The following is a 23487-nucleotide window of genomic DNA, read 5'->3' on the forward strand; positions in this document are numbered from 1 at the left end:
TTGTGTAAATAATAAATGAATTAAGTACCTATCATTAAGGGTCTGCTTACGAGACCTTTGCTACACATTATTACATTTCCTTTTCTGATGGAATATGGGTAACATGAAGTGATACACTTGTTACTCATTTCTCAGACTACTGAAAACCCAAGGTTTGATTTTTATAAATACTTTTCTGGCAGTAGCTATTTACCTGGTACAGGAAACGTACCATCACTCGATGGGTAAATCCTAGCCAATTATCTCAGGGGCTAACACTCCAATGACCAGTCAGGCCTTAACACGTGTCCAGAATTTAAGACATGTGGAAGAAACCAAAGTTTCTTGCCTGCCTTCTGCAGGCAAAACAATGGCCCTCATTTGCTGGCCAGTTACAGAAGCATTTTCTCTCAGGACACAGTGGCAATAATGAGGAATATGGACTTGATTTCTGGTTCTAAATGTGTTCCTTCAGATCTGGAAATAAAAAATGTCATGTCATATCCTACCCTCACTTACAGAACTCTCTTATCAGATTTGTAAATAATATTTTGTTTTAAAATGTATTATGTCTGTGAATTACAAGTCCTTCATAACTCTACAGATGAGTTCAAAAAAGGATCGATAAAAGGCAGATTCAAACTATGCAGCCTGTTGATAGAAAATAAATATCCTTTTATTATCTCTGAAAAAGATATGTAGCATTTTGATATGGAGGTACTTTTCCCCCAGATGAATACAGTTGACCCTTGAACATTGCAGGGGGGTGGGATGCCAACCGCACACACAGTTGGAAATCCACATATAACTTTGGGCTCCCCCAAAACTTAACTACTAATAGTCTACTGTTGACTGGAAGCCTGACTTGATTATATACACAGTTAACACATATTTTGAATGTTCTATGAAAAATCATAAGCAAGCGAATATACATTTCCAGTACTATAATTCATTTATCAAAAAAGATCTGCTTATAAGTGGATCTGCACTATTCAAACCCATGTTCAAGGGCCAACTATAATGGAAAGGTACTTGAAATAGGTTTTAATAAAAACATAAATGTATTATAAATATGCCCATGTTATAAATGATAGCATAAAGTCTAACCCTCCAAAGGGTACACTTTCTTGTTCATTAAAAAATATCATAGTCATACTTTTACATCAAGATTCACTTTATTTTCTCTATCATATAAATACTTGAGAGTGACATTTTAAAGCAGAGCAGTCAATATATGAAAACTAGTTTCCTGGTTTTGTGAGATGAAATGCGATTAGATAATAACTCTCAAGCTCCACTCAGTAATACTTATGTTCCAATTTGCTCATTCATTCATTTCAGCTGATTGGTCAAACACAGAATGTAAAACCTGGATCTTATTATTCAACTTATTAGCAGGAAGTCTGGGGCAATCTGCAATATTGTCTGGTTTCTCCGGTAATGACCTGTAAGGTTTTGCTTTGATTTCACCTTCAGGAAAGGTAGGCTCAGAAAGCACAGGCTCAGAAAAGGCTTTTCTAAGATTTTCACTCTCTTCTCTCTTTTGCCTTATGGATTCTTCTTCTTGGAAAATTTTCTTTACCTTCTCCAACACAGCATTAACACAGACAGTCTAATAATAAAAAAATTTTTTTTTGAAAAGTAAAGTTTCTTTTTAAGCGACTGAACTTCCAATAATAAGTCCAATAAAATGTGTAACATAAAGTCATTAATCTACTTATTCTAATAAAGAAGCACTTCCTTTCCTGGCATATGATAAACATCAGGAGGTTGATTCCTTGTTATAAATATATTACAACACCATCTAGAAAGAAAATTAAAGCATAGTGTGCTTCAATAAATACATGCTTTGCTCTTTTCCACCCAATTCATTAAATGTTTTATATCTTTACTCTCTGATTTAATTAAATGAGACTCCTTTCTTCTCCTGAATTAAATGAAACACTTTCTGGGAGATTGAATTTGTCCCCAAATGTGTTAATATCTCAAAGTTGGCTTCTAGTTTTTACTTTCTCCCCCTACACTTTGCTTATACCTATGTGTACAATTGAAGGGGCGTAAATACATTAGGTAGAATTTAGTAAGCTAGTTGATCAATGATTTCTAAGCAAGCACATGATCCATTTTCCCTCAAAAAATGCCATTCAGTACTTTGAGTGTCAAAACAAAACACACAGAGAAATATAACTGAAAATTGGGAATCACTAAGAACTGTAATGATGAAGACGATGATGATGCTATTTAAGGCAAGCAACAAGAATAATACAATCCATAAAATATAAGAAGACCTAAACTAGCTTATCTTACCAAAGCAATGCCTAAAGCTCACATAATAGGCTATAAACTCTTAGAAGGTTTTCCTAAAGAAGGTAATAGAGAAAGGATTCAGGGCCTCAGTTTCTTCCTGATCTCCTGCCTCCTCTTTTTCTTGGCCTGCACTGCACTATAGAATGAGGGAATACCAGATGCTTTCCTTCACTTCCCTACAGTTAGCACATGGTCATGTGACACTGTTTTAGCCAACAAAATAAAATATATCTGCCGGGGAGGAGGTCAGGAGGGATTTTTGAAAGTTTTTCTCCTACATGAAAAGAAAGATTCTTTTGTCTTTTGCCTCAATAACTATCCCCTCCTCCCTGCTTTGAACTCTGATATAGATAGGGTGCCTGAGCATGAGGCAGCAAACCTAAGGACCAAAACAATAAACAAGATAGCATAGGAGGAAGGTGGGAAGGTCCTGGATTTAGATGACATTGTAGACCCACTGTGCAAACCTGGGAACCACCTAACTCTAGACTTCTGATTAAGTGAGATATTTAAATGTCTTCATCAGTTAAGGCACTGCCAGCTATTTTTTGTTACTTGCATCCAAGTGTATCCCAACCTAGAGCTATAAACCTTGAGGTCCATCACTTCCAGCTGCAAACAGCTTCATCCGTTTAACCCCCAGTTGGGTCATTTTTTATGTATGCTGTGTTGTGAAAAAAGATTAGGGGAGCACCTGGGTAGCTCAGTCCATTAAGCATCTGACTCTTGATTTTGGCTTAGGTCATAATCTCGGGATCATGAGATCGAGTTCCCTGTGGCAGGATCTATGCAGGGCATGGAACCTGCTTAAGATTCTCTCTCTCCCTCTCCCTCTGCCCCTCCCCCTGCTTGCCTGCTCCTGTACATGCTCTCTCTCTCTCTCCCTTCCCCTCCCCCCAAAAACAGATCAGGAAGCCCTGTCCTATTTGATATATTTCTTCTTCCCTCACCTACAAAATTTTATCTGTGTCCATTCTAACCACTTCTACCAGTCACAGAATATAAAATGTCTTGACTGAAGTCAGTATCTCTGTGTCTATTTGTAATCTATACCCTACCTCTTCTCTACCAATTATTCCCTGCCTTTTCAGCCTCTCCTTCTTGACTGCTTCTTGCCCTGAAACTTATAATGTGTTCAAGTATCTCCCATCTTAAAATAAAAGTCCCTGGAACCCTGTTTCTCTCTTTGACTGCTATATATGCTTGCTTTTGATCAAACCAGGGTCTATATTCATGGCTTTGATATTATCATCTCCTCTTCACTGAAACCTGCATATTTCTGTCTTCCTTATTCTACCACACCACTGAGATAGTTACAAGATGGTTGACTCCAACATCTTTACTACTAGATCTAATGAACACTTTTCAAATCTTTTATTTTACTTGATTTTTTTCTCCTGGTAATTGACATTTAACTGCTCAAAACTTCCTGAGTCTCTATTTCCTTGATGTTTTGTCTCCTGATTTTCTTCCTACTTCTTTCTTCTTAGATTTCTTCTTAGATTTCTTAGGATTTCTTCTTAGCTCCCCTTAAATGTTGCTGTTTTTTACATTCTCATTGATTTTCCACTCTTCTCACTTCCAGACTTTTCACTCTTTCCACAATGGTTCCACTCACAGGACGTTAACTTCCAACATACAATTATTTGCTTTCAAAATCATAATTCCAGCCCTGACCTCTCCTAGACCTTGGGTGCATACATGACCAATTATCAGGTCACCAAAAAACTGTTTCTAATACCTACTTAGAAAGTTTATAGAATGACAAGTCATGTGGGATAATTTCAAATGCCTTCAAGAAATTAGAGTTTAATTTTGGTTTTAGTCTTATTTGTTTTAGTTTCACCACAGCTATTTCATCCCACCCATTTTTTTTTTTTTTGCAGCATTTTGCATCCAAGATCAGTTGGATGTCATTTTTGTATGAGATTCACATTTAAGATATTGAACACGTCTCAAAAATTTTAAACACTTGCAAAATATAAGTTTGGCTCTTTAAAAAACTATTGCTATGTTTATAAAAGTAAGTTCCTTTACTTTTTTTTCAAGGATGTCTTAGCTATTCTTGACCTTTTTCACTTCCCTGTAAATCTTAAAATAAATTAGTCAACTTACACACCTGCTCATATTTTAATTGGGACCACAACCAATCTATAAATAATGGGAAAAAGAATATTATTGTGTATCTCAATATGATTTTAAAAATTAACAAAACTGTGTAAAACCAACTAACAAAAAAGCTGTAAGAATTATTAAGAAAAATTAATGAGGACCTAAATCCATTCTCATGGATTGAAGGGTGGACTTATTCTACTACTTATCAAGACTTCTAAAGCTCTTGTAAATAATACAATGTTGAATCAGTATAAAAATAGAAAAATAGATTAATTGAATAGAACAGAGGGTCAATAAACAGACCTACACATAAAAACACACTTGATTTATGACAAAATAAATGTTCTGGGGCAATTGGAAAAGTATTTTCTCCCCAGCAAAGTGAGTTGGATCAATGGAATACCCATGGAGGAAAAATTTGTTCCTTACCTCATAGCAATTCCAGGTGAATTATAAATCTAAAAGTGAAAAGTAAAATAATAAACCTCCTACAATATATCAGAGGGAACCATTTCATGACCTTGGATATAGGTCAAGCTGCCCTAATTAAGATATAAAAAGCACCTAACATAAAGAAAAGATTAATACATTGGACAACATTAAAACTAAAAAAGTCTGGTTTAAAGATACTGCTAAAAGAGCAAAAGAAAGTCACAGAATAAAAGAAATAACCAAAAGAGGGTTTATGCCTAGAGTATATTTTAAAAGTAGAAATCAATAATAAAAAAGATAGAATAGAAAAACAGAAGAGACTTTAACAGAAATTCACAAAAGATCCCAATGTCTGCTTAATGCATAAAAGGAACTCAGTCTGATTAATAATCAAGGAAATGTAAATTCAAGCACAATGTGATAATACTACATACTCACAAGAATGGCTAAAATGGAAAAGACCGACAATAGCAGCAATTGGGCAGTATCTACTAGAGATGAATACCTACATATTCTGTGGTCCAGAAATATTACTAAAACATAGGTACAAGAATATTCATAGAAAGCATATTCACAGTTGCCAAAACTGTAAATAATATAAAATTTCAACCATAGTGTGGATAGTAACATGTATATAGGATATATATTGAATTATTTATGCATTCAATCAATGAAATTCTACACAGCAATGAAAACCAACAAACTACTGATGTAGGCAATGAATGAATCTCATTAATGGCAAGTGAGCAAAAAAAGACAAATACAAAAGAATATATAGTATATTATTTAATTTATATACAATTTAAATTGTCTATGATATTTAAAGTCAAAATAGTGGTTACCCTTTATAGATGAGGTTCATGATTGTGAAAGAAGTGAGAAAGAGGTTTCTAGAATGACGGTTACATTTTGTTTCTTGATGTGTGTGATAAATAGATTTTGTGATAATTCATCAAGCTGTGTACTTTTCTCTCTGTATTATACTTTTTTGAAAAAAAATTGAGAGGTAAGTATAAATAGCAATGGAGTAAAAGAAAATAACCCCTTATAATTTATAAAATCCTTTATATTTTTATCACACTTTGTTTTTATTTTATTTTATTTTATTTTAATTTTGAGAGAGATAGAAAGTACGTTTGTGAAAGGCAGTGGAAGAGTAAAGGGAGAGTGAGAGAATCCCAAGAAGGCTCCACACTGGGTGCAGAGCCTTTATGCGGGGCTTGATTTCAAAACCCTGAGATCATGACCTGAGCTGAAATCAAGAGTTGGATGCTTAACCAACTGAGCGACCCAGGTGCTCCTTCTGTCACACTTTGTAATGAACACTTTTGAATTACAGAACTTATAATTCAAAGTACACTAATATTTGTGTTCCCCAATATCATAGACTTAAATGATGGAACACTGAACTTTAGCCAACCATGGCACAATGGCTTAAACAAAACAACCATAGCTGTGAAAATAAAACCAAAATGTTTTGACCAAATAATAACAAACTTTATAAAAATAATTTTATTCAAGTAAATTTGGTTTTGATGGATTGACTTGCCTCAGAAATGGATTGGGTATACCTCAGAAGAGTAATTATTTTAGAAAAGTAAATTCTAATGTAAAATTATTTTGTGTAACAAGAGAACAGTACCTTGGTTTATGAATTTACTATATATCTATATCTTTAACATTACATGAAATAAGTACATTTATACCTAGATTCTAGTAATTTTCTTAACTTACCAGATAAATTAGTGCTGCATATGAAGCACATATTATGCTAGTTAAAGCAGTCTTTGCCGGAAAAGAAATTATTTCAAACAAAGAACCCCTTCTGACCTGCGAAAACAAAAAAGAGTTTTCTAATTACAATAAAAGTTTTCAGTGTTACAACGATAAATTTTAAAATATTACTGTAAAATGAGAATTTAAATATTTCTTTCTAAAGAAAATTATCTGCTGGGTCTATCTTGGTTTTTTTCACATTCTGAAAATATATTGGTTTATTTATTTATTTATTTTTACAAAAAGGTGCTTTCTTTTGCTATGACAGATCTATTAAAACCTATGAAAGATCAATAAAAAACCTTGCATTTCCAAAATCTAAATTACTTTAACTTTTTTACATTTAACAAGTGTGCTCACTAGGGGGTGCCACTGTGCATATTAGAAAAACAGTCTTTTCTTTGTTCAAATTCATGTAATCATCCTTTACTAAATTTTTCACTTCTTCATTAAGCAAACAGCAATCGAAATACAAAGCATTTCCTGCAGATTAATGACCTGATTGGAAATGTTAATCATGAGACTGCTGAAGGCCAGCATTAACCTTAGGTGAACATTAAGCTTCGGGAAATGCTCTGCGCTCACATCCAGCATGCTTCTTTGAAACGGAGGTTTACACCAAAAATGAATTTGTCTCTCAGATGTTTCTAGTTTCTGGTAATAGGTGTCTCTGCCTCAAACAACAATATGTTTAGTTTAGGGGAATCATACTCTCTTCTAGGTCACCTCTGTTGCCTTGAGTAGGATATGAAAGGAGGGCATTGGGAAAAACATTCCCTTCCCATTCAGCAGTGAAGTGGCAGTTAGCCATGCTCCTCTGAAGTATGTGCCAAGACACTCAATGGCTTCAAAAACTCCTGAAGGTACAGGCCGCAGCTAATAAAATCATGTAAATGCACAGTAAAAATGCACACACACTAGAAAGAACAGTATGTATGTGTAAAGTTATTTATGACCCTGAAAAATGGAAACAATTGATAGCAGAATGGTTAGGTAAATTAAGTAATATCCACTCAATGGCGTATCACAGCCTCTTAAAAGGTGCTTCTGAAGAATGCCTCATAACATTTTTTCGAACAAAGGTTTGTATGGCACTGGGTTTTAAGTGCCTGTTGCAGTATATTCAGTTTTTGCTTACTGCTGCCACTGCTGAATGAAGAACAAAGTCGCCCATCACCATTGACCTTCTTTTCTCTTAAGCGATTAATGGAATGCTAAAGCCAAGAATACTATCTAGCCAATCAGCGAAGAGATGGAGTTGTGGGGAGCAGTGCAGGGCGGGGAGGGGTGGAGGGCAGGAGTAGGGCAGGGAGGCATTCCTTCTTATTTCCTGTCTTTCAGGCCCTACTGACTCCTAGATAGGGGAATAGGGATGGGCAGTTTTAGCCCACTCTGTCCATAAGCTGGTCTGGAAAATTTCCCAGAGTTCCTGGCTTCTGGAAAGAGTTTCCAGGAACTAAAGCAGTTGCTGCTCTTTCCCTCTTGCTAGAAGAATCAAACTGATAGCATGCTTTTGCATCTCACTGTTAGGCTACAAGAAGACAAACAGATAAGTAGAGAGCAGATATTAGGAAAGAAAGCAGATATACTCCCAAACAAAATGCCTCCTAGGAGAGTAAAAGATTCATGAGTTTGTGAATATATGGATGTACAGTGGGAAATCCATATCCAATAACTGGTAGGCCATATACAGTAAAAATAAAAGTGGCGTCTGCATGCATGAGAAATTACTCTGTTTCTATTTCACTGCATCTTTTTTTTCGCATTTTGCCCTTCACCTGAGGTAATTAAAACTGATTATTTTTCAAAGTTTCAAAATAAATTATATATCTGATATATGTTACACTTCTGAATGATGAATCTGATATTGCCTAAGGTCACTTTTTCACCATTTCAATGCTTTCAATAAATACTTGCTATTCCTGTAACAAATCATTCCTATAGAAAATGCATTTCCTCCAAAATTTATGTGGCTCCTGGCAAGTAGCCAATTTTCAATTTCATGACCTACTTCCAATACATGTTTTTCATATTATAAACCACACTGTTTCATTTTGGGCTTGCTATAAGCAGGAATAGTATATCATAAAACAAAAAACAAAAAAAAATATGATAAAATATGATAAAAAAAACAACCTGAGTGTTGCCAGGGGGAGGGGGATAGGGAGAGGTGGTGGGGTTATGGACATTGGGGAGGGTATGTGCTATGGTGAATGCTGTGAAGTGTGTAAGCCTGACGATTCACAGACCTGTACCTGGGGCTAATAATACTTTATATGTTTATAAAAAAATAAATAAATAATAAATAAATAGGAGAGATTTGTAAATCAAAAGTTGTATTTAGATCATCTCAACCAATTACAAAAATTTATCTAAACTTATATTAATTTTTTTGAATATTTAAGTTAAAAGAATCTTGATATCAATATTATGCCCATATATTCCTTTCTTGAATTTTTAATATTAATATATATGTATATATAAGATATGTGGATGTGTTATATGCTCATAGTAACATCTCAGCTATATGGGTATTTCAACAGTAAAAGCATTTCAATCTTTAACAAAATTTCTTTGACATAATTTTGAGTTCCATCTCTGTCATATAACTTTGACTGCCTCATAAAAGAAGTATCTCATAAAAGAAGTATCTGTGTTTATCTTATTTTCATTAAAATTGAGATAAATCACAAAAAAAGCAAACCATAAGCAGTTTAGAAAATAAAAAAGATCCACTTATAGATGACTTAAAGGTTAAAGGATCACCAGGCCCAACTTAGTTTATGTTGTTCAAAGGATACTAGGGGAAGTAATAGAGAAACTTTAACTCAGTGATTCACAAGTAAGTGTTGCAAGGAGCAATGACTGGTTAATAGGCCCAGAAGAAAGTATTTCCTGTAGGTTTGGAAAAGTTACATGACTCTGTCTTTGCTTGAACCACTCACAGTACTCAAGAACCCAGGAAGGACTCCTAGCAGTCCACAGTAAAGAAAATTAATTGACTTCATATAGGCAGAGATGCCTATTACTATCCTGTGGAACACTGTTCTTGAATAAGCTCTTACTCACAAGGTCCTATAAAAGTTCAAATGGCCCAATCTCTTGGCCAACCTTGAGAAGTTATGTCATCAAGATTCCAAGGATTCTACTTTCTAGGAATTGTCCTTTTTCCCCAGCTCTTGAATTATACCACCCAAGATAACCTCATGGCAGGCCCATCCAGGACCTGTAGAAGCTCTTGATGTTTTTGAGGTTTACATATATTTTTTACACAAAATATGTGAAGTTTGAGTTTAAACCCCAGTCTACATTGAAGTGTTGGGGGTAAGGAAGAAATTATACTTGGAAAAATACCTGATCTTCTTCCTGAAAAAGGGAGCACAAGTGCACTGGGATCCACATAAATCATAGGCACTGTAGATAGTGAGGGTTTTCTTCACTTTTGCCCGTATCTGGCCTACACCACTTCACAGTGCCTGTACCAAGGATAAATAGTCATCTCCCATGCCATTATAAGGAGGATTGTGACATATATAAGGAAGATTCTATCATAGCAAGAGCTCCTGTGGCCCTGCATTGCCCTGCCAAAGTCAACAACTATGTCTGGGAGCTGGCGTGTCTTGGCTGAAGTCAGCATTCAAGCTGATTATCTAGGTCACTGCAGCCTAGAGCAGCTGTAAGCTTTACTCATCCAGACAGCTCATAAGGCTAAGCAGATGCACCATTCTGTAAGTACTGATGCTGGGGTTGTTGAAAACCGCTGAGAAATGATCTAACCAGAGTTTTCCATTCCTGAGGCCCTTTTAGAAATAGCAGATAACTTGCTATAATCTCAGCGCTGCATAAACTGGAAGGGTTTGAGAAACAACCCGACTCAGCACCCGTGAAGACAGGTGCAATGGAAGTCTCTTTTATCAAGCTGGAGAAGACCGACTCCAACTATGCTCATGTTACAACAAGCCTTCGGATCTCTTCAGGTCGCTTGTATCAGTTGGGTCTTTGGATAATTCATATTGGGCTCAATATCTTTGAATATGCTAACATAAATAGGACTTGCTCTAGGGCTGAGTATATAATCAGAAAGGCCTGGTCATACTGTCAAGGAGCTCCTGTAACAACATTCATATTCTAATTATCTTGAGGAGACTATTACTGTATGCTTCATCTCAGACCACTTTAGAGGGCTGACATACTATCCTAGTCATAGGTAGTGTCCTAATGAAAATGCTCCTCTATTACCTGCTCCTGAATGAGTAAACTGCCTGACTGGCATCCCCAGCTACATAATATCCAACAGAGTTTTGGTAGAACCATTTAAGGTGCTCTATGTACAAAAGTATCTTCCTATCATTAATTATTCTCAGATCAGTGACAAGTCAGACATATGAAGATCAGGATCTTTAACACCTCCCAATAGGTTAAATAGGCTGCTTACCTTCCTACATAAAGTGATGTCCTCCATGCATCTACAAAGCATATCCCCTTGCATTGGCAATTTCAGATTTCACTTTTTTTTTTTTTTTTTAAACTTCTGCACACCAGAAAGCTCCACTTTGACAAAGGCAGCCTGACAATCCTTGAAGGAATTCATGCTGGAATCCACTCTGGGTGAGCGAAACTCTGTCACTATGGGAAGACAGCCAAGCACTGTATGTACCAGGGCTGGTGTAGCTCCCTCAGGCTATGCCACTTATCCTCTGCTACACTGGTACTCAGGAAAATTCCATTCACAGACCAATCCATTGACCTCTGCCACATCTCTTAATTACTCTGTTGTTCTTTGACTCTCCAGGCCATTATCTTCACTATAATGTAATTCCTCTTAGTAGCGATTCTGATTCTCCACCCTAGGTAATACATATCATCTGAGTAAAGCTTATTTCTCATTCCTAACCCTCAAGGACCCTGCGATCTCTGATCTGAGACTGTTCCCACTTGTCTCACTCTAGCCATATGGAACTGCTTACATTTCCTAAATAAGTTATGTTCTCTCTGACCTCAATATCTTAATTACAATGTTCACTTCCAGGAATAATTCTCCTACTTCTTTACCTGGCTAATATCTCCTCTCTCAAGATTCAGTATTATCTTTTAGAAAGCCAACACTGACTATTCTGTGGAATTCTATGCCCCTTGTTGATGCTTCCATAGTACACTTTGCACACACTGATCATGAACTTGCTATACTCCACTAACACTGCCTATTTGCCTATCATCCACACAGTCCATTCAGGGCAAGAGTGAGACATCTATGAATCCTAGTATTCAACCTAGTGATTTTACATGTCAATGTTCAATAAATATATGTTGAATAAATGAAAAGGTAGAATAATACTTCACTTACTTCCAGAAATAAATGTAACCATCTTATATTAAAATTTGTAAAAGATACCAGAGAAGGACGTCTGGTTCCAGTAGTAGGGCAGACTGAGCTAATGTGGAACCCTCTAAAAATTCCATATAAATACCCCTAGAAATTCCATAAAAAATCAAACTCCAAAGTCTAATAAAAGACTGAGTTTACAAAAAAGAAAAAAAGAGGGAGGGAGAGAGGGAGGAAGGAGGAAGGAATGAAGGAAGGAAAGAAGGAAGGAAATTTCTCTGTGCCAGGAACTAAAGGGAAGAACATAAGTGTGTGAGTATATGTCCCAGGAAGTATAAAAAAGAGATAAGTAAAAAGAAAATATGAGGAAGGTAAATAGACATAAAGAATAAAATGAAAAGGTCCAAAGTATGTTTCACAGATACTCCCAGAAATAGCGATTAGAGTAAATGAGAAAGAGGTAATATTTGAACAAACAATGGCTAAGAACATTCCAGAACTAAAGAAATTCTCCTCAGATTCAAGAATCACTATGATTCTTGAATTTTGAAAGTGAAAAACATTTCGACAACAGCTAATAAAATTGAAGATATGCAACTCTCATGACTCAGTAATCCTCTTTTAGACATATACGTACACCTGGAGAATGTCTCTCACTCACAGAATAAGGAGGCAATTACAAGAGTGTTCAAAGAAATACAGTTTGGAAAACAAAAAAATGGGAAACTAAATTAGCCATCTGTCCAGTAATAAACTGTGGATTATTTTTTCTTACAATGGGATACCATAAAGAAGATAAAATAATAAACCATAGCTACACATTTTAAAATGTTGAGTAAAAAAAGAAAGTTTCAGAAGGAAGCGTACAGTATATCATTATATATAAATTTTAAATATATGGAGAATAATAGATGTATATAAATGTAGTGAAACTGTAAAAGTATGCACACAAATGCTCACATCAACCTCAGAATAATGATTACATTTGGTAGAGAAAAAAAAACAGGGAATGGTTCAGGACATGGTTAATTATATTTCTTTTTATAAAGGAGATATCCAAAGTTTATACTGCAAAATATTACTACCAGTTTACATTTGGATGGGATTTCTGATAAACTACCTTTCATGTATTTTGAAATATTTTATTGGTAAGAATTTTAAAAATTAAAGCTGCGTTCTAAGACAATTAGAATAAGAGCCCAGGAGAAGAAATTTCGTGGGTGTTGATTTTGAACTGATGTCATAGAGACAGTCACAGTCAGCACAAGGACCTTGGCTAGGTCAAGTACTCCCTCCGTCTGCTTCTTTCACATCAGGTTCCTGGAAAACATCATCACAATTAAGCTCTAAATTTACCTGTGAAACAGGGCAAAAAGGCAAATGTGTTTTGTTTTGTTTTGTTTCAGTTCTCCTTATTGGATAAAAGGAAAGATCAATTCAACTGGAAAAACAGATTATTTTCCTGCCACTGAATTTTCATGAGTACTGGGAAGCCTTTCTCTGTGGATGTCTCTCATTCCTGTACCAACTGGGCCTTCTGAACAAAGGACATGGTTGAATAACTAACAGCTTTAGAAGCTAGAGAAAGCATATTTATCCAGGGAGATCTAGAGATGTACTTCCCAAGACATGTTTTAGGGCACTAAAGATAAAACCTTCTCTGTAAACCCTCTAGAAACATTTACTTCTCTCCCCCAAACCCTTCTTACTTTTTCTCCCTTTATTTCTCTGTCCCTCTCTCTCAGGCTGGGCCAGTAGGCCAGCACTCCTAAAAAAGCTGTCTGCTAATTTCAGGCTCCTCTCCTGTGATGCAACTTACTACATGCATAGGTAACACGTGGTTCTCACTGCATTGCCCTGTGGGAACTGAGGGGTTAGGGAAATGACACAAAATATTGCTCTGGCTGCTGCTTTTGAAGTTAATAATAAACAGTCTCAGTCTCTGATTCAAGGGAGTCTTGTGTCTTCTATCGGCGTGTGTGTTTGTACAGCTGTGGCAGGCTAACTTGTTAGCTCGTAAATAGTGTAAAACCTTAGATTCTTCAGTTCTGACTTAGCAAAAGAGAAGCAAAAAGAAAGCCTGTATAATATAATGGACAGCGTCTTTAAATATGATTTCGTAATACATACAGAAATATTCTTCAAAGGACATTTCTTATATCAACCCTGTATAAAAAATAAGGGTTAACAATGCAAGGGAAAAAACATCAAGGTGAAAGGTTCATTTTAGAAATGTATTTCAGTCAAAATTATACATCTCAGCTGTATTTCTTTTTGACAAACTAAAGATACAGGAATAATGTTTATACTGCTTAGAGAATCCAGCAGGTAATAAACACAAAACATTTTTTACTTTCTCAAACATCAGGTATTATAATGGAGACTTTTATAATTGCTTTCTCAGGCAATTCATAGCTGGACCTATCCCATGATTTCTGGAAATGTTAAAATCTTTGATGAAAGAGAGATTCCTATGTAATGGATATTTTGTTTATTTTAGCCATCCATCATCCATTTTCTCATCTTTTCAAAATAACCCAAATTTTGTTTGAGGATTCATCCTCTCCCCATTCTCTGGTCATGTGGTCTGGATGGCAATCAGGTCCTAGGTCAAACAGCACATCCCATTCCCCTGCTTTAGAGGTACGCCTTTCTCTGAGAACCCCAGGACTTGGCCAGGAATGCTGGCTCAAGGACTGTCATTCTTTGGGGCTGTATTGAACCTGGAAGGATGGAGTCCTGGGAACAGCTGCAAATCATCTTGTAACCATGAAGGGAAGGTCAGTCTGTGGATGGCGTCAATACAGAGGAAGCAGAGCGAGGATGGGTGGAAAGAGAACAACAGGACCCTGAAGGCATCTTTTGAGTACCTATACCCTGAAACCTTATCAACTCTGAATTGTTCAACTACATGAACTAATACATATTTTTGGCTTCACTCCCTTTGAGCCAGGGTTCTTCTCCCTTCAACAACAAAACGATTCACTCTCGGGTTTAGGGGCCAGGCTTGCAGGATTCCCAATCGTTTGTAACAAACATTTAGAATGCTTTGAATAATGCTCAAGTGGAAAAATCCAGAGTTCTATGCCACAAAGTTTAGAAAAAAAGAAACTGGTCCTGAAAAAGTTTTAAGAGCTGTTGCCCTTAACAAAATATAACAGAGCCTCAATAAAACAATGTAGAACCTGTAATTTGAAATACACTGGATGTTGGTGGATCTACCAAAATAAGTTTATGGTTGAATATATTCAAATATGTTAAGTCGAATAAAGATTGTCTTGGAAACACAGCAAAGTTATGTGGGGAAAGAACGAAACAATCATTTTTAAGGCTTACGGGATTTCTTTTAGGTTTGACATAAGTGGTAATCTGTATGCTGATATTTAGGTTGAATCATTTGAAATTTAGTTTCATAAAGCTCAATCAAATAACCAAGTAGGGAAAAAAAGCCCACATTACCACCTCTTTCAGATTTATTTAAATCAGAATATATATACTATATTGAAAAAAGACCAAACCATTCATTTTTTATCCAACTATTCTTCTTTCATATCTAAGATAACCAAATGAGCTACATTTTCAAATCTTGCAATTTCAAAACAGTTTCTTAAAAAAGAGGCTGTATCTTGTGCAAATGTTAATATGAGCTCACCTGCACGTTATAGAGGGGTTGTTTTGGTGCATTAACTTCCCTCAGCAAACGATGCGATATGTTCCTTAACTCTAGAAGTCTACAAGCAAGCTGGGGATGCAGAAGTTTGGCCACTGATTTGGAGGATCTGGATATGGTGTTTAATCCTTGAATCAGTGTTCCTCGGTTGATCCTTGCTAAGGCGACAGCCATTCTGATTTTGGACGTTTTCTGCATGGGTTCTCTTTTCTGGAAAATAAGCCTCTAAAAAGTGACTGATGTGTGATTCTCGCATGAATTATTACAACCTACTCCAGACTGAGACCAAGTATGACCTAACAGCACATTATGCATGGGCCTATGCACACACAGTGTCCAGTAATTATATCCCACCCCCCATGTACCTAAATCTTTGAATAAATGTATGATTTTTGCCTCAGCATAAATATCCAGAATTTAAGTTACTAGCCAAAAGACTTAAAATTTTCATTTTTCTCTGTGGGTTTATTTTTGCATTGATTTTTTTTTTTTTTAAAGAGTGCTTTCAAAAGTAAGCAGTTCTTATTCAAATATTACTCAATGTTTGAATTATTCAAACATTAAATATCCTTATTCAAAACTGTTACAAATATTTCCTGTTTATTTTAAAAATGTAAATGATTAAAGCATTCATACATAATGCATGGTACAATTTAAAAAAAAAATAAAACAAATCCCCTATATACTAATTAACAAGCTTAAGGAACTTTCATTTCTAAAAACTTCAAAACTTGTGAGCATTCTGACAGAAAAAATTTGTGGCATTAGCAAAACATATGACATGTAGATCCTTCCTTGCTGTACCAGAAAATGAACCGCAGAGAAATTACTTACAATGTGGTCAGACTGCATTCCAGGCAACAGCAAGGATAGCTGCCATTATTCATTTAAGCAATTTTATGGGCTATTCTGGCTTTTTCATATATGACTTGGAGGGGGGACTAATGGTTTATAACACAAATAAGCAACTTCGAGTCTCTATTTATTGAATCCAAATATATGTATAAGTACAAAACATCTTTTAGATGGATTGTTTTGGCCTACAATGAGCAACATATAGTTGCATTAAGAGCTAATGTACTGTGTATGTCCTTTAAATGCCTCAGCCATTATCCTGAAGATATAATTTTATGATCGCTGTTTTTGTCATTAAAGTTCAGTGCTTCTCTTACCGTTTTAGCCTTTGTGACTGGAGATCACCCGAAATTGTACTAGTCTGTCAATGAGGATGTACATCTGCAGCGCCTGGTGTCACATTATGATTTCATCTGTTAACGTGACTGAAAAAGTCCCATTATCCCACCTTTGGTCTCAGCCCTCCTAGTCAATACGAACAGGAGAAGGCCATTGGAGCTGTGGGCTGCTAGAATTGTGGCAATTCCAAGCCAATTTAGAGCAGAGCAACCCCTAAAAGCAGTTATGTGGTACGTAAAACAAGCAAAATAAGACACGGGTGCAATCACTTGATACTGTATCTTGGTTTCCAGCACACTGGTGAGAGAAACCACAATGATCTGCACTATCCAGAGCTCCTACACACAGATTCAATTTCTCTTGTGATCTTATGCTTTGCTTCACCGATTTGACCTCCCAACTCCTCCTGAAATTGGAGCAGCTAGAATGTTTGGTTTTACTTCTGATTTAGCTTACTGTGTTTTCTCTCATAATTTACAGTCAAAAGGTGAGGGCCCTATTGCCAAGGCGAACAAGAGTGGAATGTGGGCAGTTCCACCATGCTGAAATTTTGTCTACACAGTTATTCAGTGTTTTAAGGATTCTTCATTTTTGCAGATGAAGCACTAACTTTATGAAATTTCCCTCTCATTGTTTTGTGTCTTTACAAAATCTTGGTGATCCGTACTTGTTGGCCTGGATTCACTGACTTTACTCAGGTATTTCTGTTAGCTAATCTTGATTCATTTCCCCAAACACTATACTAGATTGATCCACTCAACCTTCCCCTCTTTTACAAGATTGTCTTTCTAAATATTTACCTGAGTAGAGAAATAAGCCTATTTGTATTTGATAATCCATGAATCAAAATCTTCCTGTAGGATCATATAACTTGTGTTGTCAAAAATATAGCATTTATGATAAACAATATTTTTAAAAATTCAGGTGTGCATTACAATAATACTTCAGTGCACTTTGTGTTGTATTTCTCATTTTAGAATTGTCATAAATTCATAGCTTTTTCCAACAGACTCAACTTGTTCCTAGTTAACATCATCTTTGTTTCCTTTTAATGCTGAAATCATTACACTTTGATGACTGTGCTTCCCTTTATGTTTTTTTTTTTTTTTAAGATTTTACTTATTTATTTGACAGAAGAGAGAGATAGCACAAGCAGGGGAAGCGGCAGGCAGAGAGAGTGGGAGAAGCAGACTCCTGCTGAGCAGGAAGCCCACTGTGGAACTCTATCCCACGACTCTGGGCTCATGACCTGAGCCAAAGGCAAACGCTTAACCGACTGAGCCATTCAGGTACCTCTACCTTCATGGTGTTTAATGCCTCCTTCAATACTTTCATAGATATCTCTGAATCTCTGAAAGAAATATTTCCTCTAGCAACAAAATATTTCTGACCATCTTTATTTTCCTAACATAAAACATATAATCAACTTGTTCCCTAGAAGACCATTACTGCTTTTCAGAACAGTATTAGAAACCAAATCTAGACCCTGAGGTGCATGTAAAGTAGTTTTTTGCGGGGGGTAGGGAGGGGGGCTCTGAGACTAGAAAGGAAACAACAGAGGAGAAGCTACATACAGTCCTGGAGATGCAGAATGAGATTTTCCTCTTAAAAAAAAAAAAATAGTCACCAGTTTATAGTGATGATTCTAATTCACTCTTGCCTTCAGTGAATTTTTGAAATAGGCTCTGGTAGAAAATTTGTTAAATAAAAGGGTTCCCCCCCCTTTTTTGAGCTATCAGCTTTTCCCTTTGTCTACTATGTATGTTATAAATTTTTCTACCAAGCCATGAGTCTAAATTTAAATGCTGACCCCAAAAGAAGAAGTACCCATTTCTTTTCCCTGGTTTATCTTGTTTTGACTCTTGTCCTAAGCATACTGGAATTGGCTGCAAAATGTGCAAGTTTACATGATTCTTCTTGTCATCATTATCACCTGAGTATGTTACCGAATGTGAGAAAAGAAATTCCACTCCCCTCCCACCTGCCACCTCCATCTCAGAGACACACAAAGGCAATGATGATTTACTACAAGAAACCCAGTATCAATTAATCAGATTGTTTCAAGAATCCTGCTCCAAATTTCACTATTTGAGCCCCATTCTTCGAATATATCCTGCTTTCCTATTTTCTTTTTTTTTTAGAGACATACCCATCTCTCTATCATCAGCAGTTTTAATGCTGAACTCCAATTTCTATTACATCAGCTTTTTACTACTCTACATCCAAAAAACCAGCCTGTCAGCAAATCTTATTCAATTCTTTCTCTGAACAGTCCTAGAATTTGACCACTACTCACTACCCCCAATGCCAACACTCAGTCCACTGCATTTATATACCATCTCTTTTCCAGACTAGTAAATTAGCCTCCTCAAGGGTCTTTCTGCTTCTGTCCTCACCCACGTTCATTCTATTCCTCAATGCCTCCGCAAAAGAGATACAAATAAAACTTAGATCCTATCCTGCTTTTCTGCTCTGCTGCTCTAGTGGTTTCCTACTGCACTCAGTGTAAAAGCCAAATTACAAACAGTGGTCTGCAAAGCCCTACAAGAGTTGTCTTTTCTTTACCTCCCTAACCTCATTATCTTTTTCTCTCCTTTTCCTCCTCACTATTTGTTGAGCTTGTTAAATATACTCTCACCTCAGGGATTTAGCTCCCACCAATATTTTGTTTGCTTCTGGACAACAAGATGGCCTTTTCCTAAATAAATAAATGCCTACAACTTCTTTAAAAAGTTTTAAATACTAATTATGAAATTTAGAGATTTAAAATCCAATCCATTAATTAAAATCCTCTAACTATTCTTAAAACCACTCCTTTCAGTATGTTTGGGAATTATGGATCATCTCCAAAATAATCAGATTTGTAGCATTTACAATCCAACCTTTTAAAAATAATTTAGTTATTGGAGTATTAGCATTGTTTTCTGAATGATTTATTTTTGAAGTACAAGTAACTTCACTCTGTTACAATACCCCCTAAGAACTTGGATTTCTTGCCAATGTCAGCAAAGTAAACAGTGGAAAAAGAACAATGTGAGTGTGTTGAAAATGAGAAATAAAGTAACTATGTTTATATTATTCTCTGAATGAGGTAAAGTTCTTGTAAGTAAATAACTTCAATGAGTTGGAAAGAGGAACTCAGAGTTCTTTCTTTGGGATCAGAGTATCAACCCATTTCACTATTAAACCAAATTTACAGCTCTCATGATAATGAGGCTATTCAGGGGGTAGGAAGAGATTAAGAGAATTACAAAGAAAGTTGCAACTTCTTAGATTATTAAACCCAGTTCCTTTAATGTTGCCAATGGTGAAAGAATCACAATCTTGAAGGGGAAACAGGGCTTTCCAGACTTAGCCATTTACATCCTAGACCAAGCACGGTCACCGGCCCATTCCTTCTCTAACACTCCAGTGCGTACTCAAGAAAAATCTCCAACAGTTAAAAAGACTTTATACTAAAACTGGGGGAATGAAATAGGGGGAAGCAATTAGACACTGAGTCTAAGATACAGATTTATAAAATCTGGTTTGAGGGGCGCCTGGGTGGCTCAGTGGGTTAAGCCGCTGCCTTCGGCTCAGGTCATGATCTCAGAGTCCTGGGATCGAGCCCCGCATCGGGCTCTCTGCTCAGCAGGGAGCCTGCTTCCTCCTCTCTCTGCCTGCCTCTCTGCCTGCTTGTGATCTCTCTGTCAAATAAATAAATAAAATCTTTAAAAAAAAATAAAATAAAATAAATAAAATCTGGTTTGAGGTCTGGAGCTTTTAAGCCTCATTCTATCCTACTTAGTGGACCACCATTGGGATGCCATCTTACCACTAGGTATCCAGATATCTACACTTCAGTATCAGCCTTCCCCTAAGTCTAGACTCAAGGCTCATGCCATTCATTCATATTTACATGATATTCTGGGAACACGCTACACTGTTTCACACTTTTTGTCCTGACACTTCTTCCTCTGCTCCTGTCCACTTATCCTATCTCTTTTTTTACTTAGAAAATCATATTCATTCTCTGAAACCCAATTTAAGCAACCTTCCTCCAAAAAGCCTTCTCTGACCATCCTAGCTAGAGCAATTCATTCCTCTAAGTTGGATTTACCTCTTACCATATTCTAAAACAATTACTTGTTTACAGTTCTGTCTTGATTACATTAAGCTAATTGGCTGAAAGCATCCTGTCTTTTCTCTCTATTCCCTCTCCCCAGTCCCAAACAATAGCAAAGTATTTCGTAAATGTTTGATGCCTGGTTGTCTGGATGAATGGTTAAAAGTGGCTCTAATATTTCTCCTTTGGAATGAAATATATAGACTTTGTGATTACTGTGTTACTCAGAGAGCTTTTTTGTTTACTTCCAGGTTTTGGCTATGTTCCTCATGTTTGACATTGCCAAAACTCTGATATCTGGATGAGGAAATTATTACTTACTGTACCATGTAACTTTACAACATATTCTATTCCAACTGTGGTCTAGATGATTAAATATACTTTTCCATTAAGAGCTGTGTACTTTAAATTAGGTTACAAGATATTACTTTTTCCTGATCAAATGTCTCAGAATTCTTTACCTATTCCCTCTTTCATTCCCAATATTTTATCTGCCTCAAATTCTTTTGGGAACAAACATTATATAAAACATATGCACATATGCTTTGTTTAATCTGATATCATTATTTTCTTCCACATTAAAACATACACTCATACCAATTTTATCTTTCCATTATTATAATTTATGTCAGTTATTTTTTTCCAGTGATTTAATTGCCATAGATTTTAGTTAAAATATATCTAGGTGTTTTCCTGATTTTTATATTAAGCAAATCTTTTTTTTTTTTTTAAATATTAAGCAAATCTTAAGCAAATGTAGCAAACCACATACATTACAATTGTGGCTATGAGAGAGCTCCACATTTCCAATCTAACAGCACGGTGATTTTCTTTAAACTGAATTTATCTACCTCATTTCTTTGTCCATCTCTCTGCTTTTCAGAGACCCACCCAGTAAGATTTGAAATTGTTCTTCTGAGGCAAAATTAATTTCTTCCTAAGCCTCAGGCACTGATCTCAAAGTCAAGCATTAAATAATGGATATTAAAAATACAATGTACTTTTTATAATCCTTTTCAAAGTTATGAAATCGCATTACCTGATTAGACTGTGATAATCTTAGGATGGTAGGGAATTCATCTTTAAACTCATCCATAAGGTCCATGATGACTTTCTGGATCCCCTCCACTGAAACAAAGAGAAATTAGGGGGACAAAAGAGCTTAGCAAAAATCATCACCTAACCATAATTCAAAAGAACCTGGGACGCTGGGTCCACTTTGTAAGTGCCTGGGAAAGCAAGTAAACCCTAGGCGACGTTATTCCCCATTGTATCCCACACCCATATCCCCTTTACAACAAGATTACATATACTTCTTCCAGAAAAGTTCTTCAACACCTGCCCACATATCCACCCAACAGGTTTGATTGGCATGACAAATTCTTGCTTGGGTTCCTAGTGCTTGGAAAGTTTGCAGGCCAGGGCAACACTTGTCCTACTCTGCCATTAGTGAGGGATGAAGGTACCCTTCCACCCAGGAAAGCAGGCAAGGACAGAACCTACAGCTCATTGACAGAATTCTTTGTTACTGCACAATGGGACTCTGAGAGCTTGTTACAGAATCTTCTGAAATCACTCTGGCAGTGAGAAGAGGAAGAAATGTGTTTGAAGGCATAAGGGGAGGAGAAAGGAGAATGAAAAATAAACTATACTAAGGAGTTCTGCATTATGTGGAATTTTGCCCCAACTTCTACAATGATACCTCAATTAATGGATCACCTGAGAACAAAGCTCCCTTTGAAAAGAGTTGGCATATGGTTTAAAAGAAATGCTTCACATATGATGCCAAAGGGAAAAGAAAACCAGCAGTTATTTCAGTTCTGAACAGACTGTTTTCCTTCACTCAAATAAAGATCACTAGGTCAACCACAGGCAAAATTATAAAATCTAAAATCCTCTTCCTCCTCCTCCTTCCTCTTCTACCTCTTCCTCATCTTCTCCCCTCCTAGTATTATCCTACTTCATTCTTTTCCATTTATCAAATATAGGAAGAACTTCATATCATGTGGATTTGATTGAATACCTAGTTAATATTTTAGTGTGGATGAATTCAGAGTTGATTAACACAAATCCCATTTTAATTTGAAGACTTTACATCTGATTGTAGCTAGACCACTGTCTTTAGCAAGCATAAGCTGTGGGTGCTAGAGGTTTGTTCATTGGAGCTGTCTTGGAAAGAGAACAATGTCCGTTAGAAAACTTCTCTATCATGTGAAGCCCGCCAGATCCCCACCTTCAGTTTGCCTTTAGTCCTAATTTGTCTGAGAACACTCTTCACCATACCACAAACACTTCACTTAACCTTAGAAGAACATGCTTCCCTCCATCATGACCCTAATGTTTAAGATAATTATACTCTTAATGTGTCAAAACTGCAATCCACTGCCAGAAAGAAAATCTTATTAGACAATGATGAAAGTCTGTAAGAAATGTAACCCTTTATTTGTCCTATTACGATATGTGCCTATCAGAATTTACCCCAGAGGAAGAGTTGGCTGTCCCTTCTCTCATTGGTCTTCTTCCTGTTCTCCACTCTCACTGACACCCCTATGTTCTTTTCACCCAACTACCCATCTCCTGATGTCT

At 36.2% G+C, this 23487-nt stretch overlaps 1 protein-coding gene across 2 annotated transcripts; it reads right to left on the reverse strand.

Annotated features, from left to right (window-relative positions):
• Positions 1-1139: 1139 nt before the first annotated feature.
• LOC111148455 (spermatogenesis associated 9) lies at positions 1140-22275 on the reverse strand. Of its 2 annotated transcripts, none has more exons than XM_022505014.1 (5): positions 22215-22275; positions 21941-22029; positions 15585-15812; positions 6568-6663; positions 1140-1591 (listed from the first exon to the last, which is right to left on the reverse strand). In XM_022505014.1, the coding sequence occupies exons 1-5, from the start codon at positions 22273-22275 to the stop codon at positions 1304-1306; spliced, it is 762 nt and encodes a 253-aa protein (XP_022360722.1). In that variant the 3' UTR covers positions 1140-1303. The 2 variants fall into 2 exon arrangements, with proteins under 2 accessions (XP_022360722.1, XP_022360721.1); XM_022505013.1 differs by having other exon boundaries at positions 22209-22275.
• Between the last annotated feature and the right edge of the window lie 1212 nt (positions 22276-23487).

This window comes from Enhydra lutris, unplaced genomic scaffold (assembly GCF_002288905.1).
Source record: "Enhydra lutris kenyoni isolate GAN:26980312 unplaced genomic scaffold, ASM228890v2 scaffoldscaffold19, whole genome shotgun sequence".
NCBI lineage: Eukaryota > Metazoa > Chordata > Mammalia > Carnivora > Mustelidae > Enhydra > Enhydra lutris.

What these genes read in the sequence shown, in the direction of transcription:
- LOC111148455 (XM_022505013.1), bottom strand. Translation starts at nt 22,275, where the DNA reads ATGCCAATCAAACCTGTTGGGTGGATATGTGGGCAGGTGTTGAAGAAC. An exon ending in GATTATCACAGTCTAATCAG is followed by an intron (nt 15,813 to 21,940) that starts GTAATGCGATTT and finishes CTTATTTTCCAG; the next exon opens with AAAAGAGAACCCATGCAGAA. An exon ending in AACCCCTCTATAACGTGCAG is followed by an intron (nt 6,664 to 15,584) that starts GTGAGCTCATAT and finishes TTGTTTTCGCAG; the next exon opens with GTCAGAAGGGGTTCTTTGTT.